The sequence below is a fragment of the Strix aluco genome, chromosome 2, assembly GCF_031877795.1.
Source record: "Strix aluco isolate bStrAlu1 chromosome 2, bStrAlu1.hap1, whole genome shotgun sequence".
NCBI classification, from domain to species: domain Eukaryota; kingdom Metazoa; phylum Chordata; class Aves; order Strigiformes; family Strigidae; genus Strix; species Strix aluco.
In genome coordinates this window covers 131,309,481-131,324,301 of record NC_133932.1, presented here as the reverse complement: position 1 = coordinate 131,324,301, position 14,821 = coordinate 131,309,481, and the positions used below count along the sequence as shown (strand labels likewise).

General features: G+C 37.2%; 1 protein-coding gene across 12 annotated transcripts in view; it reads left to right on the top strand.

Annotated features, from left to right (window-relative positions):
* The window catches only part of PICALM (phosphatidylinositol binding clathrin assembly protein), a 71,476-nt gene that overhangs the window by 16,260 nt on the left and 40,395 nt on the right, over window positions 1–14,821 (top strand). For all 12 annotated transcript variants that reach the window (XR_012622165.1, XM_074816397.1, XM_074816396.1 and 9 more), the window contains exon 2: window positions 13,373–13,515. Coding sequence is in view for 11 of the 12 variants with exons in the window: in XM_074816397.1 (XP_074672498.1) it covers window positions 13,373–13,515 (143 nt within the window). In the remaining variant the exon portion in view is untranslated. The remainder of the gene's footprint in view (window positions 1–13,372; window positions 13,516–14,821) is intronic.

The following is a 14,821-nucleotide window of genomic DNA, read 5'->3' as shown; positions in this document are numbered from 1 at the left end:
TGTCAAAGTCGAGTATAAAAGGATTATCTGGAAGTGTGAGAGCACTACAAAAGGCTTTGACGCATTTCATTTTCATTATAAACCACCATTGTGAGGCTGCAGGAAAGATGGGCATCCTTCTGTATGTCTAAAGAAGAATGTATAATGAGGCAGAAAGTTGTTTCCATTATATTTAGTGCTGGGGAGCTTCAGTATCCAGCTTGACGCACTGTATGAGAAAAACAGTAGTAGTGAAACTGTGGAGAACTCAGAAGAGATCAACTGAATTAAGAAGACTGGAAAGTTAGAAAACATTGAAAGAAAAATACTTATTTTATTAAGGAAGTAGAGAACAGTGTTTTTCCATTGTGTTGATGGTTTTTACGCAGGGGACAGATACTGTGTGTCCACTGAGAAGGACAAGAGGAAGTTCCTTTTTTAATCTGCACCTGAACATCGGACTTTTGGGATATAAGATAGATATAAGGAAACTTGGAATTATGGCCAAAGCAGACATCTTTGGAGAGCAGTGGATGACCGTAGTTGGATGGTTGAGTAATACAGTCACTCGTTGCTGAAAGTGGGAGGGCTTGTCCACTTTCCTTTTTCCTCTTACTCTTCTTTTGCATGTTGTCATCTCTTCTGTAGTGACTTTTGCCAGTTTTGGTCTTTGAACCATTTTCTATCTTGTAGGACAGTGGAAAAATTATGCGGGGTTGTGTTCCCCTGTGTTGTCCCTGTCATCCTACCCACCACCACTTAAGTTAGGGTTTGTATTTTCTGAGAAATTAATATGGTTTGGAGAGTAGTACACCAGCGCTGGCATAACATGAACAATGGAAGTGTGTGGCTGTTAGCAGTTAGAGACAGGAATGGGACCACTGTCTTTTGTGTTAGTGAGCTGTCATAAAAACATCGTATGGGTAATTATGTCTAAGATGAAGCAGGGGAATTAGATGTAAACTGAGTTTCTTTTCCAATTTCATTGATTTCTGTGATTTGATAGTGATTGGATGTGACAGCCTAAACCTAAGCTATGAGGGGCTTTGAAAATAAAGTAGCTAGTGTTTGAAATAATTTAAAGGGTAGTTAGTTGAGGGAGTCAGAAGGAAAGTGTAATTTAAGGCTCACACTTACTTCCCCGTTGATGGTTCTTCTAAACTAACTGTTCGTGTAACCATCCTGACCTGTTCTTACAAATTTGTGTTGGTCTAAAAAACTTATGTGATGTGCTAAACTTGCATCAAGATCTAAGTGAGTTAAGCTCTGGCTTATCTTCAACTTGAAGAGCATAAATGTTGGGGGAATGGAGGAATGAGGTAGCTCATAGCAGTAGCCATATAAGCCAGATCCATTAGCTCCAAGTCTGTTCAGTTGTGAGCTTGATAGCCTTTTTCTTATATGAAAAGGGAGAGGAACAGTCATAAAACTGAACAGAACTAGTTGTCACTGATACTGGTTCCACAACTGGATGTCTTTGAGAACTCATTCCTCGGAGGGATCCAGGCTCCAACAACCTATGAGCTTAGTCAAGACTCTGCAGTAGCTGAGTGGAGCTTAGCAAACCTAGTTGATCTAAATGGACCCATTTCATATAGAGGATTAAAGTAAACTTCCACAGGTTCTGTCCTATGAATTATTTTCTAAGTTGGTGATCCTAAGTCTGTATAACTTCATTCTGCTATGATGATCTGGCAGTTCTGGTTATTTTCTGAAATTGAGTTTAACAGAATACCAGCAGCTTCTCTTGTCTGAAAGTGTTACATGATGATGCTTGCAGAATGAACGGAACAGCTCTAAATTGTGTTTTTTTCCAAGGAGAAATGTATCTGATTAGATGAGAAGATAAGAGGAAGGATCATGGTGTTGATATATTCAGTTTCTAAACTGCTCTAACATGTTTATGTGCTGTCATGGTACACTTAGGCTTCTGTAATTGTGCCTGTAACTGTTTCTGGATGAATGAGACAAATGTGGATGACATTAGAATATTGTATTTATAATATGTGGCTGGAGTTGTTGAGACAAAATTTAGCAGTATTTTAAAGCTAGCCTTTAAAGTATGATGGGGGTACTCAGTGAGTTTAAAGGTAAGAAATTATTTGGAAAGTCATGTGCTGCTATGTCTTGAGAAATTAAGTCTGTAAAGGCAGCTTAGCCAGACTTGTCATTTCCGCAGTATTTGTAACTGTGGATAAATTTGAATAATCATCATGAATAGTGGCTCTAAATGGTAATTTGGCACTTACCTGTATGTGGGAATTAAGATGAAAAATTAAAAAAAAAAAAAAAATCATCCTGTTTGTCAGTGTGACTTACCTACTGGTTTTTGAGTTGCGCTTCCCTTATATTTAACTTATTTTACTGTTTCATTTATTGATGGTTTTTTTGCTGATGAGTTTTGGTAGACAATCCTAATGTTACTCAGAGAAGTCTTCGTTGTCCAGCTGAACCTGTTTTTACTCTATTTTTCACAGAAAGTATCTCAATCATTTTTTACAGTTCCCAAAGGTAAAAAGTAAAGGTTACTCAGAGTTGCCATAAGATTAAATCTAGACAGTTAGAGATACCTGAGGCAATAATGCTGAGTTCACAGGGTTACTGACAGAGATTTAAAGTCGTTTCTAAGAATTGCAATTAAAAATTGCAGTTTTAGGTAGGAGAGAGAACATGATAGTCTTATTTGAATTGGAAGAAAAAGACAAGATGCAACTTGATGAAATGAAAATATAAATTGGCCGTAGAACAAGTTATTCTACATTATATTAAACCTGCCTTCTGCCTTTTTTTATCCTGCTTATCTAATATAAATAAGATTAAATCACATTCCTTTTTAAACATGGAAAGCCCTGAACAGAGTGGGTCTTCTCAGATTTCTTTAACTCTTCCACAAATTATTTCCGGAGTTAGTGTATCTAGCTCTTAGAATAACATTATATGCAGAGGAAGAATTTTCAACTGGAACTTTTATTGTTAATGACAAGAAATGCGTGGTCCAGATTTCCATGTCCCCCTCTCAAGGCAACTTGGGTGAAGTCACTAGGAAATCTGCTGTAGAAAACTCCTTCTAATAAAACAGGTTGGTACAAATGGGTTTATTCAGAAGAGGAAAAAAAAAAAGTAAATTTAGAACAAATATTGTTTATGGCATATTTTGTTTTAAACTGCAAATGTAGGTATTTTCTGGTAATTGTAAAAACATTTAAGTATCACTCAGTTTTCAAATACATGCTGGTTATATAATATTCTTCCATCAGATTAAATGTCATTTACTGGCTCAGACTGAAATTTAGCATCACTCTCTTTTTCTAGCTTAATCACTTAAGTATGGCATTTCAGGTTTCTTTGTTTTGGCAGGGACTTCATTTGCAGTTACCAAATGTATCTCTTTGAGGAAGAAATCAATTTTAAAAAATTGTCAATTTTGCATGCTTGAATTCATGTTCCTACTTCGATTATTGGCTTTAGACAGATTGTTTGGTTCTCTGATAAAGTGATTTATTTACATCCAGGAACTTTCTAATCCTATTTTCCATATTTAGATAAGGACATCACTTATGTAAGAGGTGGGAAATTATTTAGAAATTTACCATATGCATGTGTTAAGTTATCTGGTTTTAAAATGTCAGTTAGAATGTGTAGAGTCAGATTTGAATGTGTTGGGGTTCACAGTCATCAGAACTGTTAATCTGGTGAAGTAGATTTTAATATTGGCTTTTATAGCCAACCTCTGTATTTTGTTCTTATTTTAGTATTTCTGATTTCTTGTGTTTTTTATAAGTGTCCAAAATCCTTTCATGGCACAGCTAAATCCTCTAGTGTTTAAATACTGAAGAAGAGTACATAATGTTCTGTAAATGTTTTCAAGGGGTTTTGCTAGAATTCATAAACTTTTCAAATAAGCCTGGTATGTATTTGTGAAGTAAGTTCAAGTTTGGGGTTTTTTAAATTTTTTAACTGGGTAAAATTAGAATATCTTATTTTATATCTCATAAGAAATAACCACCATAATCCAAAATACTTCCTGTCATCAACAGCCAGTTGAAAAACTCTTCTCCTTGGTACTTTATATTGGACATTTGAAAACAAGGGGCTACCTTGACCTGCCTTCTGTTTAAGGTAGGAAGATAATCTGTTATGGACATTAGAAGAAAACAATGCAACTGGAAAAAATATCTAATATAGAGAGACTATGTCATTCTAATATTTCATGTGAAACTTCACACAAACCACCCAGGCTAAAAGTTTTAGTTCAGCAAATGCCAGAATAAAAACTGACCTTGGAAAACTTTGCAGCTGCTGCAATATGTGCCTAAAGTCAGTTTCTGCTTCATTCAAGATTTGCTATCAAATGTTCCATTACCTTAACTGGAGTGTCTGTTTGTTTGTTTTTTCCTCAATAACACCTATTTTCCCTATTGCGTAACACTTGCTCATGTCCTTCTGGAAAGGAAAGATGTGGCAGGCATGTGCCTTGCCAGAACCTGTGACAGGACTATTTAAAATCAACATGGGTCCATAGATCATGTTAACTGGTTTGGGGGTGGGGAGGAAGTTAATCCTGAACCCATAAGTTTCTTTGGAAATAGTACATTAAACTTTATACCACCACTAGTGCTTGCTGTTAACTGTATTCCTAACACAAAATCAAAGGAAAGTATTTCTTGTCTACTGGCAAACTTCCTTTCAGCATAAACTGCATCACTTCACTAACCGATTTGGTGCAAATTTGCTGACTTATGATCTTTGAAATTTTTCACCACACTCTTAAAGACAGTTGACAGTGTTAGCTGCTGCCACACAGTGTGTTATTATGTGGGAAACAGTCGTGTCTCTGCTGACATTCCCATCCACTGCTTGATGTCATGCCTTACCTGTGGAACTGTGTAACAGATGTTTATATTCAGCATTTGCATTTCAGTTAAGATTGCTTACCAAATGAGGGAACACTTCACATTTGGTGCTCTGTTTCAGTGATCAAATATTTTTCTAGAGTGAGAAGTATTAACATAAGGAAGTGAGACCCTAAATAAGGAAATGAGACCCTAACATAGTGGAAAGTGGTATAACTTGAGAGTTATAAGATAGAGATTGAAATCTGGACTGCTAGAGAAGGGAATTGAACTTGAGTCTTAGCAGAGCAGACACCTATATGGAGAGGGTTAAATTTTATTTTTGTTTAAGCTGTTGGGTTAAGTAGAGACACCAGAATTTCCCCCACTATACATTATTTTTCAAAAGTGTAATAAAATGAAAGTGTTTCAGCTTTGAATATTCTGTCTTGTGGAGAAACTGCTCCCCTAGAGGAAAAAAAATAATGGTGTATGAAGAGCTTTTTAAATCTCAAGCACTTTACTAGAATCCTTTTGTATGGCCATAGGTGGAAGGGGAGAAGATTGGTTATAAGGAAATGCACACTCTTGAGTAGAATTATTTTAAGTACAGACACTGTCTCATATTCCACCATTAATGATTAGCCACAAGCGTTCCCTCATGCAAATGGAATGCCAGTCACTAGCATGTTATCTCATCAGTTTGAAAGCTAATCCATATGCTAAATGGATTGTGTTCTACTGAACTCCTCTGTGTGGACATAATTTCACAAGAATAACAACTGATTCAAGAAATGTTACATATTTCCTTTTATATTTAAAAAAGAAACTGCTATGTATTTTGGCTTCAGTTACAAATTTATCAGTTAGGTAAACTTGATCTGGTGCATGTTTGGCTTATACTTTGGATCCATTGATATGTATTTAAATTCTAATAATTTTTGGCTTTCATCCTGTTAAGAAAAGATGAAGTGTTAGGGCAAATGAGAGCTTTCTGACAACTTTATGAAGTTTGGGTAACTTCACTTCTGGAAAGCTGAACTTCTGGTAGTTTGTATTTTAGAGTATTTAGAATATGATTATTCTGGAAGAGTAGGGTATTAAGAATTTTTCACGTTGCAAGTTTTAATTTGTGTGTGATTATATGTGCATCCCTTTTATCGTAGTATTTTTCTTGTCTGGGCATTGAGTTTATCTGAAATAGAGCAGCATATGCTATCAGAACAGTGTATAGTCTATTCAGAATGACCTTTAAGCTTTGACAATACCTTGTGGTAGGGCAGAGATAAGTAACATACACATCTGCCCAAAGGTAATGGTACAAAGAAATTAGGTATTTGCTTAATTTAATAGGGTGGTACTTTAATAATCTTTAAAAAAATGCTCAAAGAGCTGTTCATATATAGGACTCGTTATTGGGCATAGCTGTGTAAATGTGTGTTTGTGGAAGATTACAGGATAAATTGGAGACTCCTGTTGGACCTGGAGCTAAGTATATGCATATTCTGAATATACAAGCTCAGGCTGTTAACATGTGGTTTACTTGATTAATCATCCCTAGTGTCTTTTGTATGTTGATTTTATGTTGGCCTGGGAGAAATCAAATATTTGTGTAATGTGGTGAAGGTATACATGTCTGTCTTTAATCATGCCTTGTACTTCTAGTGTTTGTTAGTTTCTGAAGTTAAAAAATGCATTAAGGCAAATTTTGCCCCTTTTATTGTTCAGATGGCTGTTTCCATATTGAATCTTGCACTAAGTTGCAGTGCTGCATTTGTGTCACCAATTTCTGTGACTGTGGGTGGGTGTCAAACACAGGCTTGACTCCTATAAGAAGCTGGTATGGGGGATGCTGAGTTTTTATAACAGTAGTACCTCTAGCAGGGTTCAGAGGAAAACATGCCATCCAAGCAAAGCTGCTGACACACTGGATAGCTGCAGTGTGAAAACCGGATCCTTTGAAACAGGAGCAATAGTAAACTGATATGTTTGTTTTGTAGAGGTCTTCTTTTTGAGCTGTTTTTAATATCTTTTTGAAAAGAAATAAATTGGGCTAATGCTTTACAATGCAAACTTCTTGACTTTCTGGCAGGACCTGTGATTTATTTTCTAGTTGTAGTTAGTCTGAATATTGTATATGAGCTGCTTCCCAGGATTTTGGTTCTTGTTTCCTAATCATTTTCAAGTCAACTTCATAAAACTGCAATATACATGTACATGTGTGAATGAGGAGCAAATTGGTCTTATTATGAAGATTTTTTTTGGTCCTGTTTTAGGCCAGCTGTAACTGGAAGAACTATATATTGCCATATTTTCACTTAATTTGTTTCATCAACACTAGGGTAATGAGCTCCTTCATTGCGGCTGTTACTTGGAGATACTGTTCCATAGCTCACTCATTCTGCAGTAGCTTCCCAATTTATGAAGGCAGTATGTAGTCTAGAATAATTTCTATTTCCAAGTAATTTCCACATAAGCGTTTAAAATAAACTTATTTTGCAGCAGTTTGTCCTGGGCAAGTGCAACTGCTGAATCTTGCACCATAATCTTATGTTTTTAGTTGTTTTAGCAGACATGCATTCAGAGTCAATGAGATGTAGAAGATGGGCGGGTGACTTACTGGGCAAAGCAGTTCAACATTTTCAAGCCTTTTGGTGTTTGGCCACAACTTATTATATGAGTGGTTAAAAGAATTTAATCTGTATCTGAGGGAATATATAAATAAATAACTAGATAAGTAGGGTGTAATTTACCTTACTCTCAATGTTTTTGTTTTTTTTTTTTGTGGTGTTTTGTTATTTGCTTTTTTGTTTTCTGAAGAATGTTGTGTTTAACTTTTGGCATTGTCTGTGCCTACTAATGTTGGATGATCAATAGTTCAATTGCCTGCTTACTGAATTGATATCGTCTCTTTCATTATTAAAAAAACCCCAGCCAGCCAACCAAAAACCAAAAAAACCCTATCAGCATGTTGAAGAATATAACCAATTATGTGCTTACTCTAGATGAAAAAGCAATAGCTACCAAGATAGGAATCTGTCTCAGTTGCTTGACCTGTTTTGGAGTAACTAAGGATGTGGGGCACACTTTCTGGCCTGGAAGATCAGATTCTTGTAAATATTTTCAGGTTGATACTTCTGAATGGAAACATTGTTCAAACTGAGAGGTATGGGTAAACCATTGGAAATAATCAGATACTGTATGTACATGAAGTATGCAATTCTGGTTTATGTTCGGTCTACTTGTCAAGTTACTGCAAATGATAGTCTGAGTTAAGGCTATTTTCAAACCACATTTTTATAATATTACTGCAAATTAATATAGGTAAGATTCTGGGAAAAAAAAATACAAAAACTTGTTCAGGTTACCTGGTGGTTCTGTTTGTGGGGAAGTAAACCAGTTTCTCATAGTTTTGTCTTGAGGCAGCTTAGTGCAGAATGAAGTTCTGCAGGAGGAGTTTGGTCACAGGCACATGTTGAAAGCGCTTGCATTCTTTCAGTTAATTTGTGGCAGATGCCTTTAATGCTTTATTACTTAGCCTGACTGCCTTGTGTTTGCCATGGGTCAAGACTCGTATGATCACTTACCATGGGTTGACGATTCCATATCTACAATTCTACTGTGGAGTAGATGATGTACTTCAACATAACCTTGTAGTAGCTGCTTTGTGTAGATGATTGCTGCTTGTTTTTTGGGTATGAAGCTTCAGTCTTGCTGTACTTTACCCTTCACCTTTATACTTCTCTCGCCTGATAAGTATCAACTGTGTAAAGCAATGAATCATTCATGATTTATCAATATGAGCGAGCAGTGTGTGCTCTCAGCCCAGAAAGCCAACTGCATCTTGGGCTGCATGAAGAGAAGTGTGGCCAGCAGGTTGAGGGAGGGTATGTTCTTGCCCTCTACTCCACTCGTGTGACCCCACCTGTAGTGCTGTGTCCAGCTCTGGGGTCCCCAAAATAAGGAGGACATGGACTTGCTCAAGTGGGTCCAGAGGAGGCTACGAAGATGAGCAGGGGGTTGGAGCACCTACCCTGTGAGGACAGGCTGAGAGAGTTGGGGGTGTTCAGCGTGGAGAAGAGAAGGCTTCAGGGAGACCTTAGAGCAGCCTCCCAGTACTTAAAGGGGGCTACAGGAAAGATGGGGAGGGACTCTTGATCAGGGGGTGTAGGGATAGGACAAGGGGTAACAGTTTTAAACTGAAAGAGGGTAGATTCAAACTGAGTGTAAGGAAGAAATTCTTTCCTGTGCGGGTGGTGAGACACTGGAACAGGTTGCCCAGAGAAGGTGTGGCTGCCCCCTCCCTGGAATGGTTCAAGGCCAGGTTGGACGGGGCTTTGAGCAACCTGGTCTAGTGGAAGGTGTCCCTGCCCATGGCAGGGGGGTTGGGACTAGATGATATTTAAGGTCCCTTCCAACTCAAACCATTCTGTGATTTAGTTCTTTCCTCTAACGAAGGCTGAACAGTTGTTAAGACTGTCAGTATCTTGGGTGGGAGTGCAAATATGTTATTTTTCTTAGCCAGAGTATTATACACAATTTTACTGCACATTTTGTACTAGTGAACTTCTACAGGGTTAGGCAATAGAATTGCTTTGGCACAGGTGCAGTTGCAAATCTTCAATGTTACTGAAATATCTGTAGACCAGACCTTTGTTATGATTCCTTGCAAAATCTTTGCTTTGTGGAAAAAAGCCATAAACCCAAACAGAACTGAATTACGTGAAAGTCATTTAGTGGTGGTCATTTTAACTGTTATAACAAAAATAGAAGAAACTAAACCATATTTAAAAACAAACTAGAACAGTTTTCTAGAAAAATCTGGTTTTGACATCTCTGCTGAAATTTGGTGTATGATTAGTGTAGGTAGGCAAAACATAAGACTTAAGACTTAAATAGGTCTAAGGTTTTGAAATCGTTAGAAATATACTCCTGTTGAACTACTCTTTTGGACTTTAACTTACTTTGTTTTTGCCTGTCTCCATTTTCTCATTCTCTTTTCATAGACAGTACATTAAAATTGTAAAGTACTTTAGGTTGGAAGGGACCTCAGAAGGTCCTCTAATCAACGCCCTGCTTAAACCATGTCAGACTTCAAAAGATCTGATTGTTTACAGGCTGTAGTGCCTGACCACTTTAATTGTGAAGATTTTTAATTTCTTCATCTGATTAGAATTTCCCTTGTTGCTGCATGACTGCTGCCTCTCATCCTCTTGCTGTGAACCTCCAAGAAACATTTGACTGTGAAGGCAGTGTTTATATTCTCCCTCCCTGCCTTTGGTCTTCTGTTCTGCAGATGCAATAAACCCACCTGCTTCAACTGCTTCTCATACATCGTGCTCTAAGCCCTGGCTGTCCCGGTGGCCTTTCTCTGGACTGTCTCCAGCTACATCCATGGATATGACTGTGCATTCATTCCTGTCCCTCATACAACTCCCAGCTAGCTGCAAGCTTAACTTAAAATTCTTGTTGCTAGCTGCTGCTGACTTTGAAACAGTGATCAGTGTTTATTCTTGAATATCTGTATGCTCTGTGTCTTATGCTGTGGAAGTTGTAGCAGCTTGCAAGAGTTGGGAAGGTGGTTTGTACTTCCCAGGAGCATTTCTTTTTCAGCTGTGAGGTGGTGTGGGCATTAATGCAGAAGGTTGGTAGAGCGAATGACTTCCCTTTCTGTAGTATTGATGGGGCAGGTATTCAATCCTCCTCCTCCTCCTTTCCTACCACAAGAAGATCAAAGATGAAACAGTCCTCACACTTTCACCAAGGGTTATCCTTTTCTGTTTGCTTCTTGTTTGTTTGTTTCTTTTTGTTCTTTTCTAAGGTTAAAGCTATTCCCCCTGGTGCCTTGCCCTTTGGTTACGTACCTGCCTGTCGCATTGCGCATCCATACCCAGGAACTAGCAGGCTTGAGATATGTTGCTTTGGGCACTTAGGTTTCAAAATACGTAGCTAGTATTTTCATAGGTGGGTGTGAGATGAGTTGTGTAAAGTGTAGGATGTGAAAATAATGATATATTTATTCCTCTCCCTTAATGAAGGGTGACTGTGGGAATAGGATAAATAAGCAAGAGCACTGTATGTGACAGTCTTCCTGAAGAGGCAGTGCAGCAACGTGGGATGCAGAGTACTGTCATCTCTTCTGCTGTGTCTGTGCTATGCTGCTTATGCTGTGCTTAGCACAAAAATTGCTGATCTAATTTGAATTTAACTGTACAAATATTTCTTTACCTAATTAGCATTGCTCATGTGAATACTTTCAAAGAAGCTTTTAGATAGTTGTAACTTTGGGGTATCAGGACATACCAGATTATTAAACATCTGTGTTGTTCAACCTGCATTTTGTAGAGAAAGGAACCTCATGTTTTGTTAAACTTGGTTTGTAGTAACTGTGGTATTGTAGTGACTTCTTTCCTTGTTTGCATTTGCAAATATACTTCCTTCCATTCAAGGCTAGACTTGCCGCTGTACTTCTGTTCTTGCCTATGTTCTCTCCCAGTTGGCTACTAGTCCTCCTTCCTAAGGTGCCTGCCTTCTCTCCCCCTGCCCCCAAGTTCATTTCTATGCTTTCCGCAGAAACACTCATCAGTTCTGTGAGGGATGATTTTCTGCTGGGTTACAGAGCCTGTTCTCACTGCAACAGATATCAAAACATCGTTTGAAAGTCCAGTGGCACTTTAGAAAACATTTCTTCTGGCACAAAATATCATCTAGAATGGATATAAATTTTTTAGTAATTTTAGATAGTGGATTTTCAAGTGGCACTTCCTTCTTTGTTACTGTTGACTAGTTGGCAAATGTTGCATTTAAGAATAGAAGTTCTCACTTTCTAATGTGCATTTGCACCTCTTACGCCAAAGTGTATGACTTGACATCCTGTGATGCATATACCTTTGTATTTAATGTGGGCTCCTGCCAGATAGCCTTGCACTAAACAGCTTGTGTTATTACTTAGGTGGGAAGACCTGAAGATCAAGAAGCTGCAGGGCTTGGTTTTAATGATCCAATTCAGAGCATGTCTCTTGCTGAGTAATATCCTAGCATTGTCTTCACAGCCCCAAATCATCATCCAATAATAGATAACTATGACTTAAAAATGAGGTCATAAATGCCTGTAGTCATCACAGTTTTACTTGTAGATGAAGGAATGGCTAATCTCTCCATCTCATTACATTTTGAATGTAGAAATCGTTTCCTGCTTGCTTCCTTTAATACTTAAACTTGTAAACAACAGTTTTTTCAGTTCTGACCGTACTAGTTCTGAGTTTGTGGTAGCCATGCTTACCTGCTTGTGTGGCTGAAGGAGGGTCCTGTCTTCCAGGAGTCCTTCTTGATGAGTGATTGTTCATAGCAGGATATAACACTGTCTTCAAAGGTTAAACGTTTCCCTTCATAGCAGGATATAAAACTGTCTTCAAAGGTTAAATGTTTCCCTTCAGATTAAACGGATGTTTCCATTTAGTCTTAGTAGCCCATAGACAGGCAGGCATAAGGCTTACTCAAGTCTTGATCCTTATTGAGCTGTGGCCTCTGGCAGCGCTCACAGTTGGAGTGAAAATTACTGTTTTATTTTTGAGGTAGTAATAGTAGTAAAATGTCATTAGTATTATGTTGCTTTAAGCTTCATATTAAATCTAGCAAGCTGTGTTATATCACAGCTGGGTGTTAATATAGTTGCTTCTGTTGTATTTGATACTCTAGCATCATTGAGTCACTGCTTCCTTCATTGGCATTTGGAAATCAGTTACTGGATTATTACATATTATATTGATTGTATTATAACCACATCGTTCCTTGTGGTTATAGAGTTGTGACAGTAGCAAATCTAGAAGAAAGATAGGGTACCTTTTTTAACAAGTATTTGAATAGTCATTAGATCTTTCTACTGGAAGTCCAGGTTGAGCAAAATTTGGATAGCTTTGTTTTAGCTAGCTAACCTTGGGTTTTGGTGTGCTCCTATCTTTCTATTAACAACCCACTTTGTTGTAAGTAAATTCATCTGTCAGCTTCTGACATTGTAGCTAGAGGCTTATTTTTTCACTTGACATTTCCTCTGCCCTTTTGAAGGTGTTGATTGCATTGTATCAAGACTAAGCAGTATTGGAATCTTTTATTACTCATACTTAACCAATGTCTAGAAGGGTTTAGTGGTCCATTAAGAGGCCGAAAATCTGAGGTTTACAATTCTAGTCATAGTCTTCCAGTAAAACTTGATTAAATGGTAGCATGTAAGAATTATTTTGCTATTAATGTTTTAGATGTCTGAAAGCTGGAAGTTGTTAGTCAGAGATAGTCTAAGTCATTATAGTACTACTGTTCCAGCACCTTCTAAAGCAACTGCAAAAGCAATTGAGGACCAGGAATCTTGTCAGTGAGCAGAGTGGAGTTTGTATTATGAGGTTCTGGTAGACCAGTGCTGCAGTGCTTTTCAATAAATTATTTTACTGGAAAACCCCTCAGTTTTCAGGGAAAATATTACTATATAAAATAAGTGTACTGATTTTTTTTAATGTTATTGATCTTCCTTCACAGAATTTGTTATAATAAGAATTTCTGTGTTGCAGATTTAATCCAGTGCACAAATGAGATGAATGTGAACATCCCACAACTGGCAGACAGTTTGTTTGAAAGAACTACAAACAGTAGCTGGGTAGTGGTCTTCAAATCTCTCATCACAACCCATCATCTAATGGTGTATGGAAATGAGGTAATACAAAAAATGCTATGTCTGACAACAGTTACAGCACTTCATTCCTATAAATGTCAGCTAAATGCTTCCACTAATTATCTTTGTAAGAAAATGTTTAACTTTTTGTGTCTAATTCTGCATGAACACGGGTCTGGTTATATGCTTGTCTACCTAGTTTGTTTCTACTTTAAAGATTGTAATTCTAGAATCAAAAGTAAGTGTCCTGAATGCTGGAGATAAATTTTTCTGAGGTGTTATTCTAGTAATTAAAAAAACAACCAAACAAAACCAACAGAAATTATCTTGAATAAGATTCTGAAATCTGAAAATGGAAGCATTTTTAGGTTCATGCTCTAGCTAATCCAGATGGTTTTTCTCCCAGATAATTCTGAATGGACTTCCACCATCACCCCCTAACCTTTTGCAGTGAAGGTAAATGTGTGCTTGTGAGCTGGCTTGGAGTATGAGCATATAAATAACACCAAATACTGTAGAACAATTAAACAAAACCCCAATTTAAACAAAAATTAATAAGCTTGGTTTGTTCCACAACTTGACTTCCTATGGGGCCTTATTTTTTGAGATGCCAAGCATAGCAGCAGCTTGAATTTTCTGCATTTTAAAAAAAGAAAACCCAAACTGTACTTTGAAGGCTTTCTTAGAAAGTGTTTGTAAACATTTCTTTTTACTGCAAACAGTCTGTATAATGTATGCTATATGAATTTTGGAATTAAGAGTGGTAGCTTTAGAAAATTGCAAGTAGGATTTTGTGGAGAGGACCAAAACTTTTCATTTCAGGTTGCATTCAGAATTCTTACAGGTTGTGTATCTACTTCTGCCTGACTGGCTTTGTGAAGGGTTTTAAATTTAAAAAAAAAGAAAAAAAAATATATACTGGTTTCTCTTGCAGGTCAGCTGCAGAGTGTTTTTGGTCTTGGTAAAAATCTATACTTTGAAGTGAAGTAAGCCACAAGAGGGCAAACTTCTCATGTTGACTTTAAGCGTTATCAGTGGGATAATTGAAACTTTCCAAAAGAGAATCTATACACTTTTGTTGTGCTTGCCCTTTGAGTCATACAAATTTTAAACTGATACCAATACACTTCATAGTAATTAAAGGTATTTCTTGGGACCACTGTCTGAAATACTTTCCATTTGAAGAATAAAACTACCAAACAAATTTTGCTTGCTAAACATGTTACAGAAGTAATAAGATTGCTGCTCAAGATGAAATTTTTCACAGATAGAAATAGTACTTGAACAGTGAACATGGAAATCGAGTGCTTATGAAAATGTCTAGAAGTTTATGGAGAATCTGTAAATC